Source organism: Dendrobates tinctorius, unplaced genomic scaffold (assembly GCF_039654945.1).
Source record: "Dendrobates tinctorius isolate UK_male_01 unplaced genomic scaffold, ASM3965494v1 ptg000003l, whole genome shotgun sequence".
In the NCBI taxonomy this organism is placed as follows: Eukaryota; Metazoa; Chordata; class Amphibia; order Anura; family Dendrobatidae; genus Dendrobates; species Dendrobates tinctorius.
The window spans coordinates 48,245,296-48,269,624 of NW_027361671.1; the positions used below are offsets into that span (position 1 = coordinate 48,245,296).

Here is a 24,329-nt window from a genome sequence, read left to right on the forward strand (position 1 = left end):
TAGAGCGTCAAACACTGCTTGGACCTTTTCCAGGTGAGACTCCCAGTCCGGGGTAAAGATGACGATATCATCCAGGTACGCGGCAGTGTATAGCTTATGAGGTGCAAGGATTCTATCCATAGCCCTCTGGAAGGTTGCCGGAGCTCCCTGCAGGCCAAACGGCATCCGGACATACTGGAAGCACCCATCTGGTGTGGAGAATGCCGTCTTCTCCTTAGCTTCCTGTGCCATGGGGATCTGCCAGTATCCCTTTGTCAGATCCAAAGTGGTTATGTACCTGGCAGGTCCAAGTCTCTCGATGAGCTTATCAACGCGTGGCATGGGATAAGCGTCGAATTTGGAGACCTCATTCAGCTTCCAGTAATCGTTTAAGAACATCCATTCACCTTCAGGTTTTGGGACCAGGACAATCGGGCTCAACCAGTCGCTCTTGGATTCCTCAATGACCCCGAGCTTCAACATACACTGCACCTCCTTGGAGATTACATCTCGCCGGGCCTCAGGAATACGATTCGGTTTCACGTTCACCCGCACATGTGGCTCGATCAGAACTTCGTGCTCCACCACCTTCATGCACCCCGGCAACTCTGAAAACAGGTCCCTGTTTTTCTGGAGTAACTCCCAGCATTGCTGTTTCTGGGCCTTCGATAGTGTCTCTGCTATGGTACCCGCTCCAACCTCCCCTTCTAGGTTGCCTAGCAAGCACGGAGTTACCGCCGGCTCTCTATCTTTCCACGGCTTGATGAGGTTGACATGATAAACCTGGCATGGCTTCCGTCTTCCAGGTTGGTGGATCTCGTAGTTTACGTCTCCCAGCTTCTCCACCACATCATATGGCCCTTGCCACTTGGCCAAGAACTTACTCTCCACCGTCGGGATTAGCACGAGAACTCGGTCTCCCGGATTGAACTGCCTCACTCTCGCTGACCGGTTGTAGACCCTGGTCTGAGCCTCTTGTGCCTGGCGGAGATGTTCTTTAACAATGGACATCACCTCCGCAACCCTCTGCTGCATCAGTGCCACATGCTCAATGACGCTTCTGTGGGGCGTGACTTTGGCTTCCCAGGTTTCCTTGGCTATATCTAGGAGACCTCGCGGATGTCGGCCATACAGAAACTCGAAGGGCGAGAACCCCGTGGAGGCCTGGGGGACTTCACGGATAGAAAACAGCAATTACGGTAAGAGACAATCCCAGTCTCTACCATCTTTCTCTATGACTTTTCTCAGCATGCTCTTCAGTGTCTTGTTAAACCTCTCAACAAGGCCATCTGATTGTGGATGGTACACTGAAGTCCTCAACTGGGAGACTTGCAAGACTCTGCACAATTCCCCCATCACCTTGCTCATAAAAGGTGTCCCCTGGTCGGTCAGGATCTCCTTCGGCAAACCCGTCTGGGAAAACACATGGGCCAGCTCGCGGGCTATACTCTTCGCGGAGGAGTTTCTCAGGGGAATGGCCTCAGGATAGCGTGTGGCATAGTCCAGGATGACTAATATATACTGATGGCCCCGAGCTGATTTAACTAAGGCCTCTTTCACACTTCAGTTTTTTACAATCAGTCACAATCTGCCAGGTTTTGAAAAAAAACGGATCCGCAATTTTCTTTTGAGGATCTGTTTTTTTACCCATTGACTTCCATTATTGGCGGATTGTGACGGATTGCCGTCCGTTGCATCCGTTTTTTTTGCGGATCCGCCAAAAGTTGCTGTCCGTCACCATCCTCAAAGATTTCAAAACGAAGCTTGCAACGTTTTTTTCTCTGGCGGATCCTCCAGACACTCACTTAACCCGAAATTGTTTCTGGGTGCCGGAAAAAGAAAAAAAAAAATTCTCTCTCTCTCTCTCTCTCTCGTTTTCCAGGCTGTGATTCCTTTAAAATTCTTCATTTGTCAGATCCGTCAAAAAAAACGGACGGGTGCCATCCGTTGTCATCAGTACTAAAACGGATCCGCGATCCGTCCGTTTGGCGGATTTTGACTGATGAAAAAAATTGAATTGTGAAAGAGGCCTAAGGGACCGACCAAGTCCATGGCAATTCTTTGAAATGGCACCTCAGTAATGGGCAGTGGCACAAGAGGGTTCCGAAAATGAGATGTAGGGGCAGTTAACTGACATGTCGAGCAGGACCTGCAATAGTTTGCTATTTCCCGGTGACACCCAGGCCAATAGAACCTCTGTACAATCCGTTCCTGTGTTTTTTCCACCCCCAGGTGTCCCCCCAAGATGTGTGAATGGGCCATGTCCAACACTTTCTGTCTATAGGGGCCTGGTACTATTAACTGCTCTACCACCTCCTCCCTTATTTTCGTGACCCGGTACAACAATTCCCACTCAACATAAAAGAGGGAAACCTTGTGTCTGCTCCCGGCTCTCGTGCAACCCCATTAATGAGGTTGACATTGCTAAAGGCTTCCCTCAGCGTGGGGTCCCTATGTTGGAAAGTCCCAAAATTCTCCCCGGCCACCCCTAACTCCAGGATGTCAGGAGCAGGGACCCTTCCTCTTCATCCCCAACAAGGACACATAAAGGAAACCCGTCTGCCTCTGGTGGTGGCCATACCTCATTGGGGTGGATTGGTTCCCTGCTCTTGCTAGCACACTCAGAACCCTTCCCCCACAAATCCCAAAACAGACAGAAATCCCGGCCAATAATTATAGGATGCAACAAGTCTAGAACAATGCCAACTTCATGCGACTCGGTGCCATGCGCCATTTCAATATTCACCCTAGCCATAGGGTAGTCCTTTGCATCGCCGTGTATGCACCGAACGCCAATCTTTTTACCCGGGAGTATGTTGAGAGGAAAACTGGCTCTCACAAGGGTCACCAAGCTCCCGGAGTCTAGAAGCGCCATTGCTGCTCGCCTGTTCACCTTCACGGGACACGCTTGTGGCCGCTCATTAGGTGGCGAATTCACACTGCAAGCTGGATATGCGTATTATGAACTACGGCGTCCCTTGCTGCAGTCCATCTGCTCGGTGGTCTGGGAACAACGGGCAGCTATATGTCCTGGCCTGTGACACTTCCAGCAAATAATATCACCCGTGGGGACCTTGGGCACCACTTCCCCCACCCCTTTTGACCTTGGACGACCCAGCCCTTTTTGGGACTCCGCCCCTTGTTGGGACCCCCAATAAAGAATGGGCTGCTTCCCCAAGGAGCCTTCCATCCCCTGGTATCTTTTGACCAGTCCTACCAGTTCATCGGCATTTTGGGGATCACCCTGGGCCACCCAAGTCTGTAGGGCAGGGGTCCCCAACCGCCGGTCCGCGGCCCAGCACCGGGCCGCTGCAGTGCCCTTGCCGGTCCGCGGACACAAGGGGAGCCAGGGGCGCTCAGTGGTGTAGCGGGGGCTGGGGCGGCGCGCAGCAATTCTTAAACTGCGTGTAGCGGCGGGCAGGGAGCGATCAAGCAGCTCCGCTGTCTGCAAGAGGGAATAGCAGGAGCGGAGCTGCAAGGACCCGTCCAGCTTCCTGCCCGCCACCCAGAGAGGAGGGCACGGCTGCTGTGTCAGAGCGAGGAAGCACGGGCGATGCTGCGGACAGGTGAGAGGTGGTGTGTGTATATATAATGTGTGTGTGTGTATGTATGTCTGTCTGTGTGTATATATAATGTGTGTGTGTGTATATGTATGTCTGTCTGTGTGTGTACATGTATGTGTGTGTGTGTTTGTCTGTGTTTGGTAATGGGAGAAGGCCATGAGGGGGTGATGGGAGAAGGCCATGATGCCTGGGGTGATGGGAGAAGGCCATGAGGGGGGTAATGGGAGAAGGCCATGAGGGGGTGATGGGAGAAGGCCATGAGGGGGTAATGGGAGAAGGCCATGAGGGGGTAATGGGAGAAGGCCATGATGCCTGGGGTGATGGGAGAAGGCCATGAGGGGGTAATGGGAGAAGGCCATGATGGGGGTGATGGAGAGAAGGCATTGATGGGAGTGATGGAGAGACGTCAGTGATGGGGTGAAGGCAGTGATGGAGAGACGGCAGTGATGGGGTGAAGGCAATGATGGAGAGATGGCAGTGATGGGGAGAAGGGAGTGATGGGGTGATGGAGCAGGCAAGAATGGGGTGATGGAGCACTCATTCAAAACCTATGGTGAGTTGAGTCACATTATAAATGTTATTTAATTATAAGTATGCACTGCTACACTACAACTGCGTCCACAGCTCCGCCCCCTTATGACCAAAGCCCCGCCCCTGCCACACCTCCATCCCCGCCCTGCCGGGCCATGGAAGAATGGTCTTGCTTGAAACCGGTCCCTCGTGCAAAAAAGGTTGGGGACCACTGCTGTAGGGGTCTCGGCAGAGAATGCACAAACCGATCCATGACCACTCGCTCTACCATCTGTGCCGGGGAAGACGACTCTGGCTGCAGTCATTTCTGGACCAGGTGCAAGAGGTCGAACTTTTGGGAGCTCGGCGGTTTGTCCCTGTGATAGGCCCAGCGATGAACTCGCTGTGCCCTGGTAGTCATTGTTGCCCCCAAGCGTGCGAGAATTCCGCTTTTAATTTGGGATACTCTCTTGCGTCTTGTACAGTCAGGTCAAAGTATGCCCTCTGGGGCTCCCCCATTAGGTATGGGGCCAGTACCTCTGCCCACCGCTCTGGCTGAAGTTTTTCCCTCTCAGCCACCCTCTCAAACACCATCAGGAAGGCCTCCACATCATCCTCAGGGGTCATTTTTTGCAATGCTTGTCTTACCGCCTAAGTGACGTGGGTGGCATCAGCCGGACCTGGGGTTGGGGCGCTCGTCCTGCCCTCCTGGATGGCGGTTGCCAGAAGCTGCATCAGCTGCCATTGCTCCTGCTGGCTCTGCTGCCATTGCTCCTGCTGGCTCTGCTGTAAGAACTGCCTGTTGGCCTCCTGTTGCTGTGTCTGGGCCTGGTCCAGGTGTTTCAGCAGGTCCTTCATTATTATAGAGTTTGCTGCCTCGCTGAAAACTTTACCCAGGACATGCAGCAACGGTCTCACGTCTCTGCTGGGAACTCTGCCCGCATTCGTCACCAATTGTAGGGATTCTACTTACTTAGGTGCGATGGGAGACAGTCAGGAGGCAGGTTCCCTTGAAGTTCATGCAGTTTATTACGTCATAAACCAAACAGCATGTCACCAAAAATAAACAGCCTTCAGTTCAGGCGACAAAATATCATCAAAATGTCCTTTCCTTCAGGCTCAGTCCGCGAGCCTCAGCGCACACAGGAGGTGTATACCCCCCTCACATTATAAGGGTGTAGCCACACCCACGAACCCAGCAGCTGACTGGTCACATGACTGTGACCTCACTACAGGTCCTTCAAAATAATAATAATACAGCAACATTTGTTATGCCTTACATTATGGAGACAAGCCATTTATGAGACACATATCTCCCATCGATTACACGACCCTCAGCCCTGCCACACATATCAGAACCAATTTTACTACAGAAATGGCAACAAAACCAAGCTTACCATATTGATATAAGAACAAAACCAAATCACAGTGAAAAGATACAGTCACGTATGGAACCATGTATGATTTGGAAATTGCTGTATTTTCAAAAGGATGCATGTTAAGAAAAATGCAGATGCTATACTGACAAATCCCAAGACAGAAAGAAAATGAACATATACCCTGCTGTAAGTAAATAAGAGGAATAGCGAATATAAATAAACAAGATACTTAGTTAACTCCAGTTTTGATTAAACAAAGCGTAAAAGCCATCCGACCACCGTCAAGCTGTACCCAAATTCATGATGGTCCTAACCTCTAGTATTAAAATCTTACCATTAGTGATGGGCGGACCTGTGGATGTTCGGGTCCGTCGGATGGCCGTCCGTCAGAATGATACCCGATCTTGAATCTAGACCCCATTCAAATGCAAGTCATGGCGCTGCCAGTCACAGTGCCACCAGTCACAGTGCTGTTGTTCCCACACTGTCACACAGATGACAGCATGTGTGCCAGCAACTGTGACCGGCAGTGAAAATGTTACTGCCGGCCACAGGTGTCGGCTGATGAGAGTACTACTCTCATCATACGCCTAGTTTCGCTTATAGCAGTGAGAGCAGGTGTACGATGATGAGTGTATTCACAAGCTGGCACCTGTCAATTTAGGTAATAAAGAAATAATTTCAAAAAACGGTGTGGGGTCCCCTTTACTTTTCAGAACCAGCTGAGCCACTGACGGCTGGGAGCTGATGTTAAAATTCTGGAAAGGGGCCAATAGCCATAAAGGTTTGCAGGCTATTAATATCAGTTCACAGCTGTATACTTAGCCTTTACTGGTTATTATAGGGAAGACCCCCTCCAAAAAATGACATATGGTCCCCCCTATAATTAATTTAACCAGCAAAGGCTAAACAAGGCAGCTGTGGGCAGATATTAATAGCCTAGGAAGGCGCCATGGATATTGGCACCCTCCCGGACTAAAAACATTAGCCCACAAGCTCCCCAGAAATGGTGCATCCATAAGATGCTCCAGTTCTGGTGCTTAGCCTTGCTCTTCCCACTTGCCCTGGTGCGGTGACAAGTGGGGTATGTCTGTGCATGTTTGCACAGTGACAAGATTCTATTGAGCATATGTCGGAACTGACACTTTAGACTATTTTTTTCATATTTGGGGCAGTATAAAGCTATCTTGACCTTTTACTAATGTCATAGCATTCTCTTTTGATTACTGTACATTTCTACATTTGGACTAACTAACAGTCAGCCTCTGTATCTGCTGTGAACCATAGGACATAGGCCGTGACCAAGGTGTGGGTTAGAGCCAGTTACAGACTGGGACTGAAATTCAGCCCTGACATTTGAAATCACCCAGGCCAATGCTGTCCCTGTCCCCAAGCACCAGATGGGATATATTACTAATATCACCCCGGATGAAGGAAAGCAAGATTTACTACAAGACCAATATTTCTAATGATACCCATGGCCTGCTGGGGTAAGTGATGGAGTCAGTGACATTGTGCTCCGTCCCATATCTTAACAGAATGGGTGTCTTGAGAATACTGATTCAGTTAACAAGGTAGCACACAAGGCGGACCACGACCAGACAGGCCCTTCTGGCATTTGCCAGAATTGCCAGATGGTCAGTCCGGCCCCGGTTAGAGCAAAACGTTAACGCTCGCCGCCCTTTCTATTTCCATATGTTGACTTATCAATAAAGCTTAAATCTTAACTGCATATACAAGAGAGTGCCGTGGGATGTCATACTATTGTGTCTTAGTCTCCCTTGTATTCCATGTCCTATTTTTATGTAATTATACATAATTGTTGCATATAAAATATGAAAAACGGATTTGAAAGTAATCTTGTCTTATGATTTTCCAGCCGACTTTGGACTTTCAAAAATTGTGGATGACCAAGTGACAATGAAGACAGTGTGTGGAACCCCAGGCTATTGCGGTAAGAAGCTGGGCTGTACGTGGTTGTGCTTCTATTATAATTATGAGTAGTGTGCTGAAGTCCCATGTACTTGTGAAGGACTAATAGGATGCTATATTCCAAGTGTATATCACCCCGAAACATAGAATGGTAAGCATACCCGATTGTGCAAAAAGTCAATTTCTTTTATTTTGCTTTGAAGCACTTTTATCAAAAGTTCGAGAGACGTACCACAATGTAGGGACACTTTTGAGCCACTTTTGACTCATGAATCATTTTATCCCTTTGAAAAATGATGTAATATCTGAAATTGCTTAAGGCATGTTTTTAATTGAAATCCATAACTCATCAAAGCTTTCAGTTCTGTAATCATCCAGCGATATTACATTATTCTTCATTTACCATGCTTATTGGGAATCTGAATGATTACAATCGGCGCACATTATTCCACTCTGTTTCCGCACTTACTATGTATTTTACTACTGATGTTCCTCAAAAGATTTGTTGTGACAACAGATGGCGCAGTAACAGTCTGATGAATGTACACAAATAATTCCATTAGCCAGAGCAGATCTGTCCGGAACTGAAAGGTCAACGTTGGCAGCCCAGAAATGGAAATTATCACGTGGGTAAAGAAACTAATAAAGGAAATTCAATTTTTTTGTGTATTTGTTTTACATAACATAACAAGAACTGAACCTCTCAGGGCAATTTCTTTTTTACTTCAGTTGCATGTACTTGGAGCTAGAAATCATTTTTTTCAATTTGATTTAAAAACTGAACACCGTTTTGCTTTTACGGACTTTGTTTCTCCACACATTCAACCTTGATGTGATCTGTGGTCATACATGAAATGAGTAGAGAATAGCTAAAAAAGACAGATAAAAAAGTTACAAATGCTCACATTGGACAATCAAAATGAACTCACTGAAGGATTCTCAGTTAACCCTTTCTGCAGCCAGTGCAACGCAGAGGCTGTAGGACGCAAACAGAATGTAAAGTAAAAGAGCAAAATATAAATCTAAATCAAATTATTATATGGTGTGAGCATCCTTTGCCTTCACAAAGTTTCAGTCTGGAATACTGTGTCCAGTTTTGGGCGCCACATTTTAAATAAGACATCAACAAACTGGAGCAAGTTCAGAGAAGAGCGACCAGAATGGTGACCGGACTGCAAACCATGTCCTATGAGGAAGGGTTACAGGATTTGGGCATGTTTAGCTAAGGCTACGTTCACACGTTGCCTTTTTTTCGCGCTCTCGCGGTGGTTTTAAACGCTCGATTTTGTCACGAAAACGCGAAAAATAAGCATCCCATGCATTCCTATGGGATTACGCAATGCTGTGCTAAAGCTGCGTTTTTTTCCGCGGCGGAATCGCTTCGCAGTAAAAAACGCAGAATACTCATTAATTTAGCGGAATTGCGGCGATCCCGCACACATAGGAATGCATTGTTCTGCTTACTTTCCGCATGTGGCTGTGCACACCATGCGAAAAGTAAGCAGAACATTTGCGGATGGTACCCACGATCCGGAGGAGGGGAGACTCTCCTCGGGGCTGTGGGTACCATATCCCTGTAAAAAATAGAATTAAAATGAAAAATATTGTTATTCTCACCTTCCGGCATCCCACGCAGCCTTCCCGCCTCTCTCCACGCTCCCGGTCCAAGTAATCCTTTGCAAGAATGACCGCTATGACATCGCGATCTCGCGGGAGCACGACGTATTGCGGTCATTCGCGATGATGTCGCGGGAGCGTGATGTCTCGCGGTCATTCGCAATGACGTCGCGGGAGTGCGAAGTCTCGCGGTCATTCGCGCAAAGGATTACTGGGACCCGGAGCGTGGAGAGAGGCAGGAAGGCTGCGCGGGACACCGGAAGGTAAGAATAACAACATATTTTATTTTTTTAATTATTTTTTACATCCTATCTTTTACTACTGATGCTGCATCGCGGGAATTTAAATGCGATTTTCCCGCGGAATGGAATCCGGAATTCTCGCGGTAATTTCCGCGAGAGTTCCGTTACGTGTGCACATAGCCTTACAAAAAAGAAGACTGAGTGGAGACTTAGGGTAAGTTCACACTGGGCGCTTTTGTTGCGTTTTTTTGCTTTTTTTATGCTAATTTTCCTGCTGATTTTTACAGTACCAGGAAAACCTATTAGATTTCAGAAATCTCATGCATACACAATGGCTTTTTGTGTGATCAGGATTTTGTGCTTTGCTGCGTTTTTTGGACATAGAGCATGTCACTTTCAGCATTTTTACAGCGTTTTTCACCCATTGACTTGAATGGGTGTTGAAAAAACGCAGGTATCATTATTTGCTGCATTTTTTCTGCAGAAAAGTCATGGACATTAGCATGGACAAAGAGACACAAAAAACACACCAAAAAACGCACCAAAAACCCGCACCATTCCGCACCAAATAACACACCCCTAAACCTGCGTTTTTGCTGCAGCTTCTTTCCTGCCAAGAAGATCAGGTTTTGAGGCAGAAGAAAAAAGCAGCTCGCGCGGACAGGACAAGGGAGAGCGGTAAGAGGAAAGGTGGAGGGCTGGCGATATTTGTGAATGATAGATGGTGTGACTCTAGGCACATCGTGGTCAAAGAGCAAACATGCTGTAAGGACATTGAGCTATTAGCTGTGGGCTTGAGACCTTTTTATTTACCGAGGGAAATATCGCATGTAATCATGATAGCTGCATATGTCCCCCCTTCTGCGAAAGCTGATGCCGCCACTGAGGTCCTACAATCCACAGTGAGCATGATGCAGTCCCTTCACCCCCAAGCACTCCTTCTGGTTTCGGGAGACTTCAATCATGTGTCTCCAGCATCCATACTACCCAGTTGCACACAGTATGTTACCTGCCTCACTAGAGACAACAAAACATTGGACTTGTTCTTTGCCAATGTGAGAGGGGCATATGCCTCGTCAGCCCTACCACCCCTTGGAAGATCGGATCACAACCTAGTGCACCTCCAACCCATGTACAAGCCACTTGTACAGAGAGAACCTGCTGTCACTCGCACAGTGAGGATATGGACTGAGGAGAGTGATGATGCTCTGAGAGACTGCTTTTAAACAACCACTTGGGATGTGCTGCAAGATTCCTATGGTGATGACATGGAAGCTCTCACACACTGTATAACGGACTACATTGATTTCTGTGTAGACAACACGGTACCCACAAAAGTAGTGAGGTGCTTCTCTAACAACAAACCATGGATCAGCCCCGGAATAAAGGCTCTTCTCAAAGAGAAGAAGTGGGCCTTCAGATCAGGTGACAAGGGCAGGCTGAGAAAGGTTCAGAAGGATCTGAAGTATCTAATCAGGCAGGGAAAGGCTAATTATAAGAGAAGGATTGAACTGAAATTGTCACAGAAAAGGATCCATGAAGTCTGGGAGGGTCTAAAGTCTATATCTGGGCATAGACAGACTGTCTGCAGGATGGTTGTAGATAAAGAGGGGCTTAATGAACTTAATCTATTCTTTAACAGATTTAATCACACACTGGCTGCTCCTGCCCCTGTATACCATTCACACATCTCTGCTACAATAACCTCACCCTGTTGTGAGTTCATTTTCCCCTTCGTCACTGGGGTCTGGTGAACTCCCTATTCTGGTGAAGGAAGGTAGTAAGCCTGATTATTAGACACCTGAGTCTAATGAGGATGACTGGCTGAGTGGAGTCACAGACTGGATATAAGGCTGCCGACGCCCTTCTGCCCTGCGGGTGATTTCTCTGTGGACTTCTAGGACACCAGTGTGATTCCTGCTCCCTAAAACTAAGTTTTCTGTTTTGGCTGTTAGCCTTTTTGTTTTGTTTTTTGTTTTCCTTGCTTTTCAGTATTCTGCCATCCCCTGCTGGGGTGAGCTGAATCTCCTTTTGCCTGTAGCTCTGTCTTCAGTATATTCCTGAGTGCTGACATAGCTTTTTTGAAGCCTAGCGTCTTCAGGGCCTTTTTCACTGTCAGTTTGTTGGCTCTTATTTTCATAGGGTTTTTCACGGATTGCAGACAGCAGCCTTCCTGTCCTTTTCTATCAAGTTAGCTTGGGCCCCTCTTTGCTCAGTCTATCTTTCTGTCTGTGTTAGTATTTTCATCTTGCTTCACCGTCATTATATGTTGGGGGCTGCCTATTGCTTTGGGGTCTGCTCTGGGGCAGTTTAGATTCCCCCTTTCTTTCTTTAGGCCTATTTAATTCTCCGGCTGTGATCGAGGGGTCTAGGGCATCGTAGGAACCCCCCACGGCTACTGCTAGTTGTGTTGATAGGTTCAGGGGTCTGCAATCCGATAGCTGTCAACTTCTCTGGTTTTCTGGACTTAGCTAGCATTTCTGTTTTTGCCTCCTACGGTGACTCAATCATAACAGAATCACCCGCCATACCGCAGATCCTAGGGTACTCAATAGCAGGAAAGAATTGTGTTTAAAAAAAAAAAAAAAGGTGTGTGTATATTCTTTCCTCTATATCTCTGAGGCCGTAGGGGGAATTTTTTTTTTTCTCTCAATGGAGATAAAGCAATTGTCTGATCATGTGGAGCAGCTCGCTGCGGAAGTGCGGGGAATTTCCGCCTACCTTGCTCGTTCGCATGCTGTTGAACCAAAGATCCCTACACCTGATGTATTTTTTGGGGATCGATCTAAATTTTTGAGTTTCAAAAATAATTGTAAATTATTTTTTGCCTTGAAGCCTAACTCGTCAGGGAGCTCCGCGCAGCAGGTTAAAATTGTCATCTCTTTGCTGTATGGCGATCCCCAGGATTGGGCGTTTTCTTTGAAACCAGATGATCCTATTCTGACTAATGTGAACGCATTCTTTCAAGCTTTGGGGTTGTTGTATGACGAACCTAATGCTATTGATCAGGCTGAAAAGACCCTGTTGGCATTGAACCAGGGTCGAGATTCTGCAGAGTTGTACTGTCAAAAGTTCCGAAAGTGGGCGGTCCTTACTACCTGGAATGATAATGCCTTGGCTGCTCTCTTTCGGAAGGGTTTGTCAGAAGCCGTAAAAGATACTATGGTGGGATTTCCTGTTCCCTCTGGTCTGGACGATTCTATGTCATTAGCCATTCAGGTTGATCGGCGTTTACGTGAACGCAGGATTGCATGAGAGGGGTTGCCACCGGTTGAACAGACGTCTGAACCTATGCAATGCGATAGAGTATTGTCTAAGGCGCAACGTCAGGAGTTCAGAAGGCGTAATAAGCTGTGTTTTTTCTGTGGAGATGCCTCGCATATTATTTCTGTTTGTCCTAAACGAGAGAAACGCTTTGCACACACGTTTTCTGTTGGTGGTGTTCAACCTAAGTTTCTTCTGGCAATTACTCTGATCTGCTCCCTGTCCACATTTTCCGCCAAGGCTTTTGTGGATTCGGGAGCAGCGCTAAACCTAATGGACTTGGATTTTGCTAAACGTTGTGGATTTCCGATGACACCTCTGCAGACGCCTATCCCTTTGAGGGGGATTGATGCTACTCCTTTGGCTAAAAATAAACCTCAGTTTTGGACCCAGGTGGTCATGCGGGTCGCCCCTGACCATCAAGAAAATTGCAGATTTTTGGTATTGCATGGTCTGCATGATGCCGTTGTTCTGGGGTTTCCCTGGTTGCAAATTCATAATCCAGTTTTGGATTGGAAATCTGTGTCTGTGGTGAGTTGGGGTTGTCGGTGTGCCTTTAGTGAGGCTCCGGTTTTTTCCACCTCTCCTCAGTCGCATGATGTTCCTGACTATTTGGCGGACTTTTATTATGTATTTAGTGAGAATGAGTCTGCGTCCTTGCCTCCTCATAGGAGTTATGACTGTGCAATTGAACTAAGCCCGGGGTGTAAATTTCCCAAGGGTCGGCTCTTCAATTTATCTGTACCCGAACACGAGGCTATGCGGTCCTATATTAAGGAGGCGTTGGAGAAGGGTCATATTAGACCATCCTCTTCACCCTTAGGTGCCGGTTTTTTTTTGTGGCCAAAAAGGATGGTTCTTTAAGGCCTTGTATTGATTATCGTGCCCTCAATAAAATTACTATTAAATATCAGTATCCGTTACCCCTGATTTCGGATCTATTCTCTAGAGTTAGAGGTGCTTGCTGGTTTACCAAGCTTGACCTCAGGGGGGCGTATAATCTTATCCGCATTAAGCAGGGGGATGAATGGAAGACGGCGTTTAATACTCCGGAGGGACATTTTGAGTACCTGGTGATGCCTTTTGGGCTCACTAATGCCCCTTCTGTCTTCCAGTGCTTCATGAACGATATTTTCCGAGACTTTGTCGATAAATTTTTGATTATTTACCTGGATGATATTTTGATCTTCTCCAAGGATTGGGATTCTCATGTGGAACATATTCGGACTGTGTTCCGGATCTTGAGGGAGAATTCCCTGTATGTCAAAGGATCGAAATGACTTTTTGGAGTACAGAGGATTTCATTTTTGGGATTTATTTTGTCTCCGTCAACTATTGAAATAGACCCGGCCAAGGTACAGGCCATTTATGATTGGGTTCAGCCCACTTCTTTGAAGGCCCTCCAGAAGTTTTTTGGTTTTGCTAATTTTTATCGGAAATTTATAGCAAAATTTTCTAGTATTGCCAAGCCATTGACTGATCTGACTATGAAGGGTGCTGATGTGTTGAATTGGTCTCCTGAGGCTGTTGCTTCCTTTCAGGAGTTGAAGCGAAGATTTACCTCCGCCCCGGTTTTGCGGCAACCTGATGTCTCACTCCCGTTCCAGGTAGAGGTGGATGCTTCTGAGATTGGTGCAGGAGCTGTTTTGTCCCAAAAGGATCCTGTAACATCTAAAATGAATCCCTGTGCTTTCTTTTCCCGAAAGTTCTCTCCATCTGAACGTAACTATGATGTGGGGAATCGGGAACTGTTGGCCATGAAATGGGCATTTGAGGAGTGGAGACATTGGTTGGAGGGAGCTAAACATCAAGTTGTGGTCCTCACTGACCACAAGAATTTGATTTACCTAGAGTCGGCTAAACGCTTGAACCCTAGACAGGCTAGGTGAGCCTTGTTTTTTACACGTTTTGATTTTGTGGTCTCTTTTCTTCCTGGAACTAAGAATGTCAAGGCAGACGCCCTCTCTAGGAGTTTCTTTGCTGATTCTCCTGTGGTGACCAAGCCTGCTACCATCTTAGGCGAAGGGGTAGTTCTTTCTGCCATCTCGCCCGATTTGAGACTTGCTCTGCAAGAGTTCCAGGAGGACAAACCTGAGCATTGTCCCAGTGGAAAGTTGTATGTTCCTGACCAGTGGAAGAAGAGAGTGATGTCTGAAGTTCATTGCTCTGCATTGGCTGGTCATCCAGGTATTTTTGGTACTAGAGATCTGGTGAGTCACTCTTTTTGGTGGCCCACCTTGTCTCATGATGTCAGGAATTTTGTGCAGTCCTGTGGGACTTGCTCCCGGTCTAAATCTTGTTCTCGCTCTAGTGGGTTGTTGATGCCTTTGCCGGTCCCCAGGAGGCCATGGACCCATATTTCAATGGATTTCATCTCTGATATGCCGGTCTCTCAAAGAATGACTGTTATTTGGGTGATTTGTGATAGGTTCTCTAAGATGGTTCATCTTGTACCACTCCCTAAGTTGCCATCTTCCTCTGAGTTGGTGCCCCTGTTTTTGCAACAGGTGGTTCGCTTACACGGGATTCCTGAGAACATTGTATCTGACAGAGGAGTTCAGTTTGTGTCTAGATTTTGGAGGACTTTATGTTCCAAGCTGGGAATTCAGTTGTCCTTCTCCTCTGCTTTTCACCCTCAGACCAATGGGCAGACAGAGAGAACAAACCAGACCTTGGAGTCGTATTTGAGATGTTTTATTTCCGCTGATCAGGATGATTGGGTTTCATTTTTGCCCTTGGCCGAATTTGCTTTAAATAATAGAGCTAGTTCTGCCACTTTGATGTCACCTTTTTTTTGTAACTTTGGGTTTCATCCTCAATTTTCTTCAGGGCAGGTGGAGCCTTCTGCCTGTCCAGGTGTTGACACTGTGGTGGAGAGAATGCACCAGATCTGGGACCAAGTGGTGGATAAGTTATCTCTCTCCCAGGAAAAGGCCCAGCGGTTTTCCAATCGACATAGGACCATTGGTCCCCAGTTTAAGATTGGTGATATGGTGTGGTTATCATCAAAAAATATTGCTATGAAGGTGGCTTCTCCTAAGTTTAAGCCTAGATTTATTGGACCTTACAAGATTTTGGAGATTATTAATCCGGTCTCTTTTCGTTTGGCTCTTCCTGTCACATTTAAAATCCATAATGTGTTCCATAAGTCCTTGTTGAAGAGGTTTGTTGAACCAGTTGTTCCTGGGGTGGCACCTCCAGACCCTGTATTGGTTGAAGGTAACATGGAATATGAGGTAGAGAAAATACTGGATTCCCGTCTGGCTAGACGGAGACTCCAGTATTTGGTTAAGTGGAAGGGTTATGGTCAGGAGGATAATTCCTGGGTCTCTGCCTCTGAAATTCATGCCAAAAGATTGGTGCGTGTATTTCATCGGGCTCACCCTGATTGCCCTGGTGGCGTGGTTGAGGGTTCGGTGACCCCTCCTCAAGGGGGAGGTACTGTTGTGAGTTCATTTTCCCCTTCGTCACTGGGGTCTGGTGAACTCCCTATTCTGGTGAAGGAAGGTAGTAAGCCTGATTATCAGGCACCTGAGTCTAATGAGGATGACTGGCTGAGTGGAGTCACAGACTGGATATAAGGCTGCCAACGCCCTTCTGCCCTGCGGGTGATTTCTCTGTGGACTTCTAGGACACCAGTCTGATTCCTGCTCCCTAAAGCTAAGTTTTCTGTTTTGGCTGTTAGCCTTTTTGTTTTGTTTTTTGTTTTCCTTGCTTTTCAGTATTCTGCCATCCCCTGTTGGGGTGAGCTGAATCTCCTTTTGCCTGTAGCTCTGTCTTCAGTATATTCCTGAGTGCTAACATAGCTTTTTGAAGCCTAGCGTCTTCAGGGCCTTTTTCACTGTCAGTTTGTTGGCTCTTATTTTCATAGGGTTTTTCACGGATTGCAGACAGCAGCCTTCCTGTCCTTTTCTATCAAGTTAGCTTGGGCCCCTCTTTGCTCAGTCTATCTTTCTGTCTGTGTTAGTATTTTCATCTTGCTTCACCGTCATTATATGTTGGGGGCTGCCTATTGCTTTGGGGTCTGCTCTGGGGCAGTTTAGATTTCCCCTTTCTTTCTTTAGGCCTATTTAATTCTCCGGCTGTGATCGAGGGGTCTAGGGCATCGTAGGAACCCCCCACGGCTACTGCTAGTTGTGTTGATAGGTTCAGGGGTCTGCAATCCGATAGCTGCCAACTTCTCTGGTTTTCTGGACTTAGCTAGCATTTCTGTTTTTGCCTCCTACGGTGACTCAATCATAACATCACCCCCTGCTGCAACTTGTCAACTGAGCCAGGGTCTGTTCTTCACAAGTACCCAGGTTGCAAAAGAACTGAATAAGATCAAAGTTTTGAAGGCTGCAGGTCCTGACGGCATCAGTGCAAGGCTAATCAAAACCTGCGGGCACCAGCTGAGTGAGATCATTACATATCTGTTCAATATGAGCCTGAGAATGGGTATAGTACCACAACTGTGGAAATTATCGAGTGTGGTACCAGTTCCGAAGAAACCTTATCTGAAAGACCTTAATGACTATAGACCTGTAGCATTGACATCACACCTGATGAAGGTACTAGAGAGATTGGTTCTCACACGTCTCCGTCCTCTAGTGAGCTCAGATATGGACCCTCTCCAGTTTGCCTACAGGCCGGGCATTGGTGTGGATGATGCCATTATCCACCTTTTATATGGGACTCTCTCTCACCTGGAGAAATCTGGGAACACTGTGAGAATAATGTTCTTCGATTTCTCTAGTGCTTTTAACACCATATAGCCAGGTCTACTGAGAGACAAGCTGGGCCTTGTTGGTGTGGACCTCCAACTCTCCACCTGGATCCTTAACTACCTCACGAACCGACCTCAGTTTGTAAAGGTTCGGGACAGTGTGTCAGACACAGTGATCTGCAATACAGGGGCACCTCAAGGTACAGTTCTTGCCCCTTTTCACTTCACACTGTACACTGCGGATTTTAGGTGCAACTCATCTAGCTGCTACTTGCAGAAGTATTCTGATGACTCTGCAATAGTAGGCCTCATCACAGGAGGAGATGAAAGAGAGTACAGAGATACTAACCAAGCTTTTGTGGAGTGGTGTCAGAGGAACCACCTTAGGATTAATTCCGGAAAGACCAAGGAATTGGTAGTGGACTTTCGCAAGTGCAAAAATCCACCAGTAGTGGTGAACATTCAGGGAAATGACATTGAGATAGTCGACACCTATAAGTACCTTGGTGTGATCCTCAATAATAAGCTTGACTGGGCCCATCACTTGGATGCAGTGTACAGGAAGGGCCAAAGCAGGCTTTATCTGCTCAGAAGGCTGAGAGCCTTCGGAGTTAGAGGGGCACTCCTTGCATCCTTCTTCAACTCTGTTGTGGCATCAGTCATCTTCTTTGGCGTGGCGTGCTGGGGTAGTGGCATATCAACCAGAGACAGGAATAGGCTGGACAAACTGATTAGAAGGGCCAGCTCTGTCCTGGGATGCCCCCTTGACCCAGTTCAGGAAGTAGGCGACAGGAGGATACTGGCCAAGGTGAGCTACATGGTGCAGAATGATTCCCATCCCATGCATGAGACCGTGACAAAGAAGTGCAGTACTGTCAGTGACCGGCTACTTCATCCTAAATGTGAGAGGGAGCGCTATCGAAAGTCCTTCCTTCCTGCTGCAGTTAGGCTGTATAACCAGCACTGTCTAAAACGGAGAACGACCCAAACAGAGAACTGATAGATCCAAAGTTGTAATAGTCCTGTTACATTTTTTTTTTTTTTTTTCATATATGTACCTACCTACTGTCAATGTAATGCCTTTATGCATCTGTATCTGTACTTGTTCCTGCCTTGCTGCTGTAATGCTCTGAATTTCCCCATGGTGGGACGATTAAAGGATTATCTTATCTTATCTTATCTTACCCTTAATAGCTGTCTACAAATATCTCAAGGGCTGTCACATTGTAGAAGGATCATCTTCAAGCTATGTGCACATGTGTGGAATTCTCGTGGAAATTTCCGCAGGAATTCCAGAATTCCATTCTGCGGGAAATATGCGAGAAACCCACATTTTAAATTCCCGCTTATTTCCCACGGAAAAACTAGCGATTTGCAAGCGTAATTAGCTTGCAGAATACTAGTGTTTTCCAAGCGATCTGTAGCATCGCTTGGAAAACTGATTGACAGGTTGGTCACACTTGTCAAACATAGTGTTTGACCAGTGTGACCAACTTTTTACTATTGAGGCTGCCTATGCGGTATCAGTAGTAAAAAGATATAAAGTTTAAAACAATAAAAAAAATAAAAAATCGTGTTTTTCTCACCTTCCGGCGTCCCACGCAGTGTTCCCGATCATTGCGATGTTCCCGGCAACTCCCGTTCCCAGGGATGCCTTGCGACAATGGCCTTTGATGACGTCGCGGTCTTGTGAGACCACGACATCATCAAAGGTCATTGTCGCAAGGCATCCCTGGGAACGGGACTTGCCGGGAGCATTGCGATGATCGAGAAAGCTGTGCGGGACGCCGGAAGGTGAGAATAACATGATTTTTTATTTTAATTCTTTTTTTTAACAGGAATATGGTACCCAGGACCTGGAGGAGAATCTCCTCTCCTCCAGACCGTGGGTACCATCCGCAAATGTTCTGCTTACTTTTCGCATGGTGGGCATAGCCACATGCAAAGTAAGTGTAACAATGCGTTCCTATGTGTGCGGATTTTCCCGCGATTCCGCACAAAGAATGAACATGCTGCGTATTTTTCCGCGATGCAATTCCGCCGCGGAAAAATACGCAGCATTAGCACAGCATGTGCGGAATGCCATAGGATTGCATGGGATGCTTTTTTCTTTGCGTTTTCGCTGCAAAATTGCACATTTAAAAACGCTGCGAAACACAAAAAAACGCTACGTGTGAACTCATCCTTATTCTCATTTGCACAAGGAAAGACTAGAAGAAATGGGATGAAACTAAATGGGAGGAGACACAGATTAGATATTAGAAAAAATTTTTTGACAGTGAGGGTGATCAATGAGTGGAGCAGGCTGCCACGAGAGGTGGTGAGTTCTCCTTCAATGGAAGTCTTCAAACAGAGGCTGGACAGACATCTGTCTGGGATAATTTAGTGAATCCTGCTTTGAGCAGGGGGTTGGACCAGATGGCCCAGGAGGTCCCTTCCAAGTCTACCCTTCTATGATTCTACGATTACTGCCAGGACTCCTTGTTCTTTATGCTAAAGTTATTTCCTAATGACATTGGCTGTATATTTGGGGTCATTGTTCTGCTGTAGAAAAAACTGAGACAATCAGATGCCTTCATCATGGTGTTGTGTGATGTATAAGTGTCTGCCTGTATTACTCAGTATTAAGAACTACTGTACGTTAATCTTGACCAAATTCACAACACCATTTGCTGAAATGCAGCCTAAAACTGGCAAGGAACCTCCACCATGCTTCACTGTTGTGTGTAGACACTCATTATTGTACTGCTCTCCAGCCCTTCAGTGAACAAACTACCTTCTGTTACAGCCAAATATTTAATATTTTGACTAGAGTTGAGCGATACCGTCCGATACTTCAAAGTATCGGATCGGAATGGATCGGCCGATCTTTAAAAAAAGTATCGGTATCGCCGATTCCGATACCGGAAGTCCCATTCAAGTCTATGGGACTTCCGGTATCGGAATAAGAAAAACCCTGTTTTTGCCTTGTACAGCCTCTCTGGGGTCTGTACGGGCCTTTCGGGGGGCTGTGCCGGCCTGCCGGGGGTCTGTGCAGGCTCCGGTGGTCTGTGCTGGCCTGCCGGGGGGCTGTGCCGGCCTGCCGGTGGTCTGTGCAGGCTCCGGTGGGCTGTGCCGGCCTGCCGGGGGGCTGTGCCGGCCTGCCGGTGGTCTGTGCAGGCTTCGGGGGTCTGTGCAGGCATCGTCCGATGGGACTACATGTCCCATCGGGCGATGCCTGCTACCATGACAGTGATTGACACATTAGCCAATGATGGGACAGTAGTAGTCCCATCATCCGGCTAATGTGTTAAATGTTAAAAAAAAAAAAAAAATACTACATACATACTACATACATACTACATGCATGCTACATACATACTACATGCTACATACATACTACATGCTACATACATACTACATGCATGCTACATACATACTACATGCATGCTGCATACATACTACATGCTACATACATACTACATGCATGCTACATACATACTACATGCTACATACATACTACATATATACTACATGCATGCTACATACATACTACATGCTACATACATACTACATGCTACATACATACTACATATATACTACATACATACTACATACATACTACATACTACATACATACTGCATGCTACATATATACTACATACATACTACATACATACTGCATGCATGCTACATGCATGCTACATACATACTACATACATACTACATACATACTACATGCATGCTACATACATACTATATGCATGCTACATACTACATGCATGCTACATACATACTACATGCTACATACATACTACATATATACTACATGCATGCTACATACATACTACATGCTACATACATACTACATGCTACATACATACTACATATATACTACATACATACTACATACATACTACATACATGCTACATACATGCTACATACATACTGCATGCTACATATATACTACATACATACTACATACATACTACATGCATGCTACATGCATGCTACATACATACTACATACATACTACATACATACTACATGCATGCTACATACATACTACATGCATGCTACATACATACTACATGCTACATACATACTACATGCATGCTACATACATACTACATGCTACATACATACTACATATATACTACATGCATGCTACATACATACTACATGCTACATACATACTACATGCTACATACATACTACATATATACTACATACATGCTACATACATGCTACATACATACTGCATGCTACATACATACTACATACATACTACATACATACTACATGCATGCTACATGCATGCTACATACATACTACATACATACTACATACATACTACATGCATGCTACATACATACTGCATGCTACATGCATGCTACATACATACTACATACATACTACATGCTACATACATACCACATATATACTACATACATACAATACATTCATACAATACATACATAGACATACAGTACATATAACATAGAGTAACATACTTACCAATACTTGTCACATTGTTCCCCGAAGCCATTGTCTTTTCCGGAATAAATATTAACATAACAAACCACAAAAATACTCACCCACGATCCGAAGCAGTCCACAAGTGTGTCCCACGACGATCTTGGGTAGAGAACTGCAGCATCAGCTGTTGCTGCCGTTCTCTACGGGCTGCAGGAATCCAATGACGGAAGGTAGGTATCCTTCCGCACTGTATTCCTCCGCCACTTAAAAAAAAAAAAGTCCCTAGTCTCACTTTATGCCATTGCTGTGTGGGAATTTCCCACGCAGCAATGGCATAAAGTGAGACTAGGGACTTTTTTTTTTTTAAGTGGCGGAGGAATACAGTGCGGAAGGATACCTACCTTCCGTCATTGGATTCCTGCAGCCCGTGGAGAACGGCAGCATCATCTGATGCTGCAGTTCTCTACCCAAGATCGTCATGGGACACACTCGTGGACTGCTTCGGATCGTGGGTGAGTATTTTTGTGGTTTGTTATGTTAATATTTATTCCGGAAAAGACAATGGCTTCGGGGAACAATGTGACAAGTATTGGTAAGTATGTTACTCTATGTTATATGTACTGTATGTCTATGTATGTATTGTATGAATGTATTGTATGTATGTAGTATATATGTGGTATGTATGTAGCATGTAGTATGTATGTAGTATGTATGTAGCATGCATGTAGCATGCAGTATGTATGTAGCATGCATGTAGTATATATGTAGTATGTATGTAGCATGCATGTAGTATATATGTAGTATGTATGTAGCATGTAGCATGTATGTAGTATGTATGTGGTATGTATGTAGCATGTAGTATGTATGTAGCATGCATGTAGTATATATGTAGTATGTATGTAGCATGTAGTATGTATGTAGCATGTAGTATGTATGTAGCATGCATGTAGTATATATGTAGTATGTATGTAGCATGTAGTATGTATGTAGTATGTATGTAGTATGTATGTGGTATGTATGTAGCATGTAGTATGTATGTAGCATGCATGTAGTATGTATGTAGCATGCATGTAGTATGTATGTATGTAGTATGTATGTAGCATGCATGTAGTATGTATGTAGTATGTATGTAGTATGTATGTAGCATGCAGTATGTATGTAGCATGTATGTAGCATGTATGTAGTATGTATGTAGTATATATGTAGTATGTATGTAGCATGTAGTATGTATGTAGCATGTAGTATGTATGTAGCATGCATGTAGTATATATGTAGTATGTATGTAGCATGTAGTATGTATGTAGCATGCATGTAGTATATATGTAGTATGTATGTAGCATGTAGTATGTATGTAGCATGTAGTATGTATGTAGCCTGTAGTATGTATGTAGTATGCATGTAGTATGTATGTAGTATGTATGTAGCATGCATGTAGTATGTATGTAGTATGTATGTAGTATTTTTTTTTTTTTTTTTTTTTAACATTTAACACATTAGCCGGATGATGGGACTACTACTGTCCCATCATTGGCTAATGTGTCAATCACTGTCATGGTAGCAGTCATCGCCAGATGGGACTTGTAGTCCCATCGGACGATGCTTGCACAGACCCCCGGACATCAGCACAGCCCCCCGGCAGGCCGGCACAGCCCCCCGGCAGGCCGGTACAGACCCCCACAGGGTGCACAGACCACTGGCAGGCCGGCACAGCCCCCCGGCAGGCCGGTACAGACCCCCACAGGATGCACAGACCACCGGCAGGCCGGCACAGCCCCCCGGCAGGCCGGTACAGACCCCCACAGGGTGCACAGACCACCGGCAGGCCGGCACAGCCCCCCGGCAGGCCGGTACAGACCCCGGGCAGTCCACACAGCCCCCCCGGCAGGCCGGCAGAGACCCCCGGAAGGCCCGAAATGACGGCGCATCATGATGCGCACACACCGCGCATCATGATGACGTCAGGCTGTCAATCAACTTTGAACTTCCGATTCCGATGCCGAATTCCGATATTGAAAAAATATCGGAAGTCGGTATCGGAATTCCGATACAGCAAGTATCGGCCGATACCCGATACTTGCGGTATCGGAATGCTCAACACTAATTTTGACTCATCACTCCAGAGCACCTGCTGCCATTTGGTCTGCACTTGCATTCCAATATTTTTGTGCATAGATGAGTTAGTTGGCCTTGTTGGAGGCATTGCTTTGGTTGCAATTCTTCCATAAAGACCACTTTTGGCCAGACTTCTCCAATAGTGGATGGGTATAGCGGAGTCCCACTGAATCCTGCAAATTCTGAGCTAATGGCATTGCCGGACATCCTCCGATTTTGAAGGGAAACAAGCATGCTCCATCTTTCATCGTTTCCTTGGCCAACCATGGTCCTCAATGTTGCCCATTTCTTGATTTCCTCAATGCTGAAAAATACAGGAAGATACTTGTTCATCATGCAGTACTATTCCGGAGGCATCTGATTAACCCCAAATTTGTTCTGCAGCAGAACAATGACCTAACACATAAAATCAGCACTAATATTAGCATAAAGAAGAAAAAGGAACCCTGGAAGTGATGGTATGGCCTCCACAGATCACTGATCTCAACATCTTCTAGTCTGTCTGTGATTACATAAAGATACAGAAGAATTTGCATAAGTCTACATTCACAGAAGATCTGCTGATAA

At 45.9% G+C, this 24,329-nt stretch overlaps 1 protein-coding gene across 2 annotated transcripts in view; it reads left to right on the forward strand.

Annotated features, from left to right (window-relative positions):
• CAMK4 (calcium/calmodulin dependent protein kinase IV) overlaps positions 1-24,329 on the forward strand; it is a 367,942-nt gene that overhangs the window by 293,294 nt on the left and 50,319 nt on the right. Inside the window, exon 7 of one of the 2 annotated variants that reach the window (XM_073549968.1) lies at positions 7,311-7,385. The exons of the other annotated variant lie outside the window; for it this stretch is intronic. Coding sequence (XP_073406069.1) covers positions 7,311-7,385 — 75 coding nt within the window. The remainder of the gene's footprint in view (positions 1-7,310; positions 7,386-24,329) is intronic. 2 annotated transcript variants of the gene reach the window in all.